This window comes from Haliaeetus leucocephalus, unplaced genomic scaffold (assembly GCF_000737465.1).
Source record: "Haliaeetus leucocephalus isolate CR32 unplaced genomic scaffold, Haliaeetus_leucocephalus-4.0 Scaffold668, whole genome shotgun sequence".
Classification (NCBI taxonomy): domain Eukaryota; kingdom Metazoa; phylum Chordata; class Aves; order Accipitriformes; family Accipitridae; genus Haliaeetus; species Haliaeetus leucocephalus.
Window position 1 is genome coordinate 2,558,544 of NW_010973104.1, and position 8,837 is coordinate 2,567,380.

The following is an 8,837-nucleotide window of genomic DNA, read 5'->3' on the forward strand; positions in this document are numbered from 1 at the left end:
GCAGCAGCAATGCGGTGAAGAAGAGGAGCCCGGCGGGCTCGGCCTCCTCGCTGGCGCAGGAGGAGGAGAAGCAGGCGATGGAGAAGATGCTGGCGGGCGGCGGGGCGCAGGAGAACGGTTGTCCCCGCTCGCCCTCGCCCTGCGCCTCCGCCGAGGGAGAGGGGGTGACCCTGCAACGCTCCATCACGTTGCTCAACGGCGTGGCCATCATCGTGGGCACCATCATCGGTTCCGGCATCTTCGTCACCCCGACCGGCGTGCTGCGGGAGGCCGGTTCGCCGGGGTTGTCGCTGGTGGTGTGGGCCGTCTGCGGGGCCTTCTCCATCGTGGGGGCCCTCTGTTACGCTGAGCTGGGCACCACCATCACCAAATCCGGCGGGGATTACGCCTACATGCTGGAGGTGTACGGCTCCCTGCCCGCCTTCCTCAAGCTCTGGATAGAGCTGCTCATCATCCGGCCCTCCTCCCAGTACATCGTGGCTCTGGTCTTTGCCACCTACCTGCTCAAGCCCATCTTCCCCACCTGCCCGGTGCCCGACGAAGCTGCCAAGCTGGTGGCCTGTCTCTGTGTCCGTAAGTACCCGCGGGTGCCTGCTGTCCTGCTACCCCCACGTGGCTCCGACCGCTCCCCGTCGCCTTCCCCCAAAAAGTCTGCCCAAACAGCTGGCTGCCTCCAGCCCGTCGCTTTGTCGGAGATGCACCGTCTCTCCTGGGCGACGCCGGCTGCGTGCTGGGGTTTTTCAGGCTGTTTTGAACAGCGTTAGTAGGAAATGTGGCCCCATCCCAAGTAAATGGAGAAAAAAATACCCCAAAATGCCAGTTACGGGCTAGCGAGCCTCTCCGATTTCTGGCAACGCGGCGAGCGATAGATGTAACGTGTATTTTGCCCACGTGCCGGAGCGGGATTTGTCGTGCCCTCCTGCGGGAGTGTGTTCGGGCAGGGTAGGATCCGCCTTGCAACCCTGCAGTGCTGAGGTGCTGCGGTGGCTGGGATGGGATGGGCGTTCGTGTGCAGACATCGGTGAGGATAACATGCAGTTGGGAATTCACCCGTCACGAGCAGCTAGCTGGTGCTGAACGTGGCCTGTGCTGCAGTGCCTGGCTGTTTTCAGCACCAGTTTTGAGATGTTTCTCAGCTGTATGTGCGCTCATACCATGCTCAAAACCTGGGGTTTGAGGGTGGGGTTTTTTTGCTAGTAAACATTACATCTCACGAGATGTTGCCTTGCAGAGGAGTTCAGGCTGCGATGAATTTAGGGCTACTGATGTTTGCCGTGGCCCACAGATCACTCTCTCCTGCTGTCGTTTTTATCGTCTCTCTGGTATTTTGAGGTTTGCGGTTTTGCCAGTGAAGCCCCGTTTTCCATTGCTCCGGTGATTGCAAAGTCATCCCGTTCCAAATTCCTCATTCTTTAAAAACAGGACCATTTTCAGCCTTACTCTCCTCATTTCCTATTCCATCTGTGTTCTTCTCCACTGGTAGTTCTTGTGCCATTGTAAAGATGTATCTTGGGAGAGGATGTAATTTTTTGTGAGGGCTTTATAGAGCATTTATTTGGTGTACAAAGTTACAATCAGTTGATCTTTTTATTTTTTCATTTTGAGGTTGTGAAGAGAAGTCTGCTTGTTCGCGCTGTCCAGAGGGAGATTGTGTTAGATTCCTTCACCCTCTGAGGATTGCAGGCATTCGAAAGTTGCAGTACATGGTCGTTACGGGTAGATATATTGTGTGTAAATGTCTTCATACACAAACTGACAAGAGTTTTTGGTAGATACGTTACATGTCACGGGCAGGGCAGCAAATTGTACTTTTCTTTGGGCGAGATTGAAACTTATTCATTCCCCAGATAAATTTTTAAGAACATAATGGCAAGTAGACAGCCATGTGGACTTTCCATCCAAGTTTTTAACAAAGTGGAGTGCATATATTAAGGAAATACAGTCACACAACTAAGAAAGCTGTAGCAGGGTTAGAAAATAGTTCTGCTGATGGGTTTCTTGCCTCAAGTAGGGTCTTGTGAAAAATCTGGTTTTAGAGCTTCCCTGCCAGTCTGGAATATGGTTTCTTCAGTGACAGAGAGAAAAGGGGCATGCATGCATGCATGCACGCATGTGGCATTCACTTTTTTTGCTGAGAAGCCAACAGAATTAGAGCGTTGATTAGATGGACTTTTCTTATTGTTTCATGTCAAAGTTTTGCTGTGCAAGAACATACTGTAGTTGGCAAAGCCTCTGAGAACATGTTTCTAGTAATAAGTAACTTTTCGCCTGCAGGACCTTTCCCAAAACAGGTAGGATGAGGTGTCCGTGTTCCCGTTTTACTGATCAGAAGACGAATACAGAGGTAAAGTAGACTTGCCCCTGGTGAGATCTGTTTAGTGACAGGGTGGATTGCAGTATGAAATTTCTTGATGCCAGGTCTCATTCCCTCTTATGCTTCTCCAGTAAGTAATGTGTCTCCAACTTTCTTTTGCTAGCAATTAGTAGTTTTCCTGAAGCAGAACTTGTTCTTGAACCTTTATCATGAAATGCCAAGGAAGGAGTTGCTAGTTCTACAAATCTGCGTCATTTCCATGTGTTTCTTCTTTAAACTCTACTCCCCCTCCTACACCGCTGGCTACTATTTTGTTTATGCTTTGGGTTAAATTTTTGTTTGTCTCCTTTGCTACAAAAGGTTAGTTCATCATGCATTGCCTTCAGCAAGTTAGTTTTCTGTAACTTTGATTTTTGGAGTTAGTTTTTTGACTGTCTGGTGCCAAAACCGCATCATGAACTAGGAACAATAAATGAAGTCAATCTGGACCAAGGACGTACCGAGTCACACAAAACTTCTATGGACTAAGAAGCAGCTTTGTTACATGGTTGTTCCAAACATACCCCTACCTAGTGAGATATTTATTTTTTTCAAGAGCCCTAGGGTAGGAAAAATGGCCTATTTGTGCATACGCTCCAGAGCATATGTGAACAAGTTATCTCAAAGAGGCGAAGAACAGTTTAGCAAGCAATAGGGGAATTTGGGGCCCCAGGCTGGAATACGGTTGACTTACTATGTAGCCAAAACCCAGACCTCTAGAACAGTACCAGCTGTATTTTCTGCAAAATTCGTATCTCAACATAAAATGCAATTGACTGCATGGTTTCTAGCAAGTGGAGAAATAACAAAAGTTACTTGTTTCCACTTTGAGCGTTACTGATGTTGAACAGTTGAATAAATAATGTGTTGTTCGCTATTTGCCGCCGTGAAGTACAGAAATTGAATTCCTAGGCATTAAGATAATCTAAATAAATCACAGTCTCGAAAGAAAGGAAAAATAGTTGGAATAGGGAATTTTGTTCCTCTTACGGTGCTCAGGAAAACAAAGTGGGTGGTAAGTAGAATTTAACTACAAATAGGTATTTTCTGCTATCGAGATTGTAATCTACAGACAGTTAGTATGCAAGACTACTTCTTCTGTAAGACAACATGGATGCTTATTAAGGTTGCCAAATAGAAGTGTGGGAATTCACTACAGGGAAGTCTTCCTGTAGCAAGGTGGGTCAAGCTGTTCATCGTTAGCGTGGCTTATTTTATGTTCACTGCAAAACAGCCAGTGCTCCCTAGTTGTAAGAATTTGCAGGTGGTTTGGCTTAACTCTTTTCAGGCTGTGGGTTACTTGGGTAACTCATAAACAGCGTGTTATTTTACCTGTAAGATTGGGTGGCTGATACTTTTAGAACTGATAAATCATAAAAGCAAATGCTAAGGGATGACAAACACAAAGTCCACCTGGTATCCAAGCATTTTTGAACAGGAAAAAGTTGAAGTTCATGAAACTGAGAATTTGTACATATGCATGAAAACCCACCAATAATTTGAATTCCCCCAAATATGATCTCATCTAAACCAATTTTACCCCTTCTGTAGAGGATGGAGGGACAGTTCCTAGGTCCTGACTTTGCATATTTGATGACATCTGCGTTACCGTATCAGTATTGTACATAGCAAAGGCTTAAACTACTAAGGATTCTGTACTCTGTCTCAGGTGCACATTTGAACCTATGTAGATAAAGGAGAATCCATGCCATTTGTTGTTGACTCCTCTTTTTTTCTCTTGAGGAAGCATCACAGTGGAACGTACATTCGCACTGCACTTCCAACATACTTGTATCTTTTTCTGTGATTTTTTACAATATATTTTGGACTTTGAATTAAAAATATTTAGGTAGCAAGTGTAGTTTTGAAAGAACTTGTTGTTTGTGTATGTTGCAGGACCACCTTCACATAGCAGAAGCGGGATTCTGTAAAACTGTTCAATCCTGTCTTTTTTTCCCATTGAAGAGGTGGTGTCCAGGTAGCAGCCTGAACAGTGACGCGGAACAGCATCCAGTTGAAATGCAGCCCTGATGTCTTACAGTGCAAATGGGTCAGATTCTCTTTTTACAGCTGGCTGCCACTTGTGTTAACATTTCTTAAATGTGAACTGATAAATCTTAACAAAAATAATTGAAAAAAATCACAGAGCACAACCTAATACACAGTGTATGTTCTAGAGATCGCTCAAAGATGGAAAGTTTCAAATTGCCCAGTTAAAGATAACGTGCATATTCCTTATTTCCACCTGTTAATTTGCAGATTTCCTACATGCGAGAGGTCTTTGAATTGTGGTACAGTAAATTCCCTGTAGATAAGGGAGACAAGGGATAACGCTGCTTGGTGTTTCACAAGTGCCTGAACTGTTCTTTCTATACACATTCTTATATGCAGCTTGCCACACACCCCCTGTGTGCTACATAACAGGTTGTTCTGTAATTTACTTATTTCTTCACAATATAATCTCCACAGAAGCTTGAGAAGCCCTGCCAGTTGCGTGTAATTTTACTCTTGATCTTCAATGTCAAATCAGTGGTTTGATTGTTAGCTTCTGAAGCCTTTTATCACTTGTTAATTATATATGCTAATCTGGCACTAATAACCCCAATAATGCTGCAGCAATATCTGCTACTTCCAAAGCTACAGTATTTTAATCTTCTTTAAAATTTCTTTAGCCTTCCATTGCTGCTTATGAAATATTATTTTGGGCACTCCTCTTGCAAGGACGGAATTCCAGTAAAATGATCACATATTTCCCATTTGTCTCTTTTGTTATGAACAGCCTAATAGTGGACGAATTAGTAGCAGTCAGTGCAGAGTTGAGTCATATCTAATAGCACATGTCAGACAGAAGCGTAAGTGCCTGACACCCCCCTGAGTACATTGTGTGTTAGAGGAGGAGAATGGCATCGAATCCAGGGTTTGGCAAAAGTGTATGAACACATGCCTTGAACGCTTGCCAAATTATAGCCGTAGTCCATAAGTGAATATTCAGTGTCAGCATTTCAACTAGAAATCACATATGTTGAAAGCAGGAACGTCTTTATTTGGTATTAAGGTTTTACTTTAAACCTGACAAGTTTGGCTGTTTGACCAGCTGTTTAAAGTGAAGCTATGGGGAGATTTTCAACTCATCAGGTATTAGACGGTAAGCAAGGCAAAGACAAAATACATGTTATGCTTGTCTGTTTAAGATGGGTTTATTCTGCAGCATTGCTACTTGGAATTAATCTGCCAGGACAAGCAGGGTGTGAAGCTTTGAAGACTTTTTTTTTTTTCTCCTCCTCCAGAAAGGTAGATTAAATGACTAAGCTGTATCAGTAAATATGCAGTTGTTTGACCAGAGTGGAAGGAAGGGGTCTTCGTAGAATCCCAGCTGTCTGGCTAATGTTGCAAGACTGAGGTTGCTTTTTTAAATTCGCATTTAATTAGAGAGAGTAGCATTAATGAAAACAGCCTCTGACACTAGCAGGACTCCTGAAATGGATGAAGGTTTGGAGGACTCTTGAAACACAGCAAGCAACTACTGCATTTCTTGGCATCTCTCTCTTGGCTCTCACAACAAATGTCCCATTAAATTTTATTGTATTTGAATGATTTACAGTACAGCTGAGATCCTTCAGAGTCTTTCTTTTCTGACATGAACAAATTGGGAAGGCTTTTTCAGAGAAACTCTCCATGGTCAGTCTAATTCAAAGCAACATCACTAGGTATTTCAAGTATTCTGACAATCTCATCGTCCCAGTGTCAGAATTGGCCAGTAGATCAAATGCAATGGATGAAAAAGCAGTTTCTTGCCAGCCAGCATGCAGAGCTGAATTCTGACCCTCTGCATGGCATAGGTGGCATCATCCAGACTAAAACCTGCCTGGAATTTTTCACTAAGTTCATGACCCAGGATTTAGCACTCCATGCTGAAGTTCAGCCACCTTCCTGTGGATTTGTGGAACCTAATTCAGTACAGCTATGGGAAGGTGCTTCTGTATAAGTGTAACATCGTTGTGGGCCAGGTAAGATGCCATGTTTTGCAGGTGCAGTAGCTGACCATCTGCTTGGCAAGGGTGGTGATACGTCTGTGAGGCTTAATGTGCACGTAAAATATTAGTGGTGTTTGCTGTTAGGAAGATATTTCATATGAGGTGGGCATGGTGGAAAAGACGTTTAGCTTGTGATAGTTATGGAGTCCTTTTAATTTGCTGGGAATGGAAGAAATATACCTCTTTGTCCTATTGCTAAGTCTGTATTTTGTCTTCCTGTGGTAAAATGACCTGTTTTGCAGAATTGCTGCATCATAGCAACTTTGTCATCTAGCAACTTTGACAGTAAAAACACAAGCATCTTTCTAAGGAGACAAATCAGTAACTCCTACCATTAGCTAGGAGTTAGCTCCCCTAACCTTAATAAGTTCCTCATAGTTTTTCGTGTACCACACAATTTGAATAGTGTAAACTGTATCACTGTCACTACAGAACCTTGGTGCCAAAGCGATGGGTGCATTTATATAGGCTTGAGATCCAGCCTCTGCAGTATCTGCAAAGCATGAAATTCTTCACTGAGCTCTTCCTCCAGGCAGTCCTGGTGCTGCCTTTTGGCCCTGCCTGTGCCGCACTGGTTGGCACAGCTTTTGAGAGAGAGATGGCAAGTAAGTGCTTGTTAATATATTCTTGCAGAATTCTGGAAACTTGAGGGTGTGGGTACTTCTGGGTTCCATGATGAAATGCTAGCATCATCCCGCTTTGCACTAACTTCTCTGGCTCCCAGCTCGGAGCCTGTTTCAGCACAGGGGCTTCCTGGAATTGGAAGAGGGACGGAGCTGTGGCACGTTCGGGGCGTCTGCGGCCGTTTGTTGGAGATGTCCAGAGCTCATGGTCTCAGTTAGGGGCTGGGTCTGGAGGCGATCCCTTTTCTTACACTCCAGTGGTAGGGCAGCCTTTCCTTTCACCTGTCGTTTGTTGATGCCCCCGTTCCCTGATTCCTCAGCACTGCTGTTTTGGGAAGAAAAATAACAAGGAAACTGTAAATGGTTGCCAGGTATGTTTATTGTTATAAGTTGATTTTAATAGAGGCACATTTGCTCTGGGGCCAAGTGCTCCTTTCCAACAGGCTCATGTGGTACTAAGTGTTTCCCTTCTACAGACTAATTGCCCTGGCTGTTAAGTTTCTCCAGGGACTTGTCCTTGAAGAAATATCTGCAAAGTTTTTCCTTCTGCTTTTTGTCTTCACCACCTTGCAGGGCGCAAGTCTTCACTCAATACTTATCAAGTTGAAATTTCCCTAACCATTTTCTGTCTATGTCCTTATATGTATGTCTCAGATTGTGCTATTAGAAATAGACACCTGAGACTATTGGAAGATGCTGTGGCATCACAGCCACCTGAATATAAAGTGGGTAATTTTTGGCCTCAGTGAATAGTTAAGGCATTGAGTTTTCCCATGCGTTTAAACCACTGTAGTCAATATAGCGTAATTCCTTATTTGTACTGTGTGGAGTAACTCTTTATTTTCAGTGTGTCTAACCTCTTGTGAGCTTAGGCAGCAGTTCTCTTTAAAGCGTGTGGACATTTTGTATCCGTGCCGCCATGTACTGCTGTCATCCCTGCGGTTTGTTTTTTGGTGGCCATGAGCTCAGTTTGTCTTGTCTCTGTGTGAAACCTGTTTGTACCATCTTTGGTAGAAGAGAAAACTGCTTGTCCACCACCTGCACTTCATGAGTGAAAGGAGCAGCCTTTGCTGTAGGATGGGGAAATGGAAAGGAGCTGAGAACTGTTCTGAAAGTAATTGTGACGAGAAAATCGACGTGGTCCAGCGGCAGATGGTAAATGGAAGCATCGTCTTACAAGGCTAGGCGCTTTGGAAACGCGTGAGTTATGGACAGGAATCACTGCATGACTTATCCTCTGTGTGTGGGCAGTGTTACTGTCCCTGTTTTCCTGGTGGGGAAGCTGAGGTGGAGGATTTCCCTTTGTTCTTCCCCTTTCTTTCCACAAGTTCCCTACCCTACTATGCATTTTCATTCTTGTTCTATAATACCACGAATAGGAATCCATGGGTAAAGTGCAGCAAGTTAGTTGAGTTTACTTCTTTAACGCAAGCTATTTACACACCTTTATCCTTGTTGTAGAGGTGTATACTGAATTATATAGGAAGCACTACAGGTCAAGACTGGGAAAACCCGTAGGAGATGAAATAAAGGACAAAAGCAACATTGCGCAAGGCTCCCAAGATATGTAACCTCACATGCGGCATGAAGGCAGCTGTGCCGGTACCTCAAGAATTCCTACACTCATTTCAGAAATGTTTCACCTGAAAAGCTGCTAAAGATCTTGGGTTGAGCAAACTCCTGTCACTCCATCAGCAAGCTACATACAGTGCTGGAATTGGATCCTTTTTTCCCCTATGAATGAGGACAAGTTCGCAGAGCTGTGGATCGGCTGCTTGTTTGTTTCCCTTTTTTTTTCCCCCCCCCCCCCCCCCCCCCCCCCGCCCC

The 8,837-nt window shown here is 44.4% G+C and overlaps 1 protein-coding gene across 1 annotated transcript in view; it reads left to right on the plus strand.

Moving 5' to 3' along the window:
* The first annotated feature begins 6 nt into the window (after positions 1-6).
* SLC7A5 (solute carrier family 7 (amino acid transporter light chain, L system), member 5) overlaps positions 7-8,837 on the plus strand; it is a 41,074-nt gene continuing 32,243 nt past the window's right edge. Inside the window, exon 1 of the mRNA XM_010579603.1 lies at positions 7-573. Within this exon, the coding sequence (XP_010577905.1) occupies positions 78-573 (496 nt within the window). The 5' untranslated portion in view covers positions 7-77. The remainder of the gene's footprint in view (positions 574-8,837) is intronic.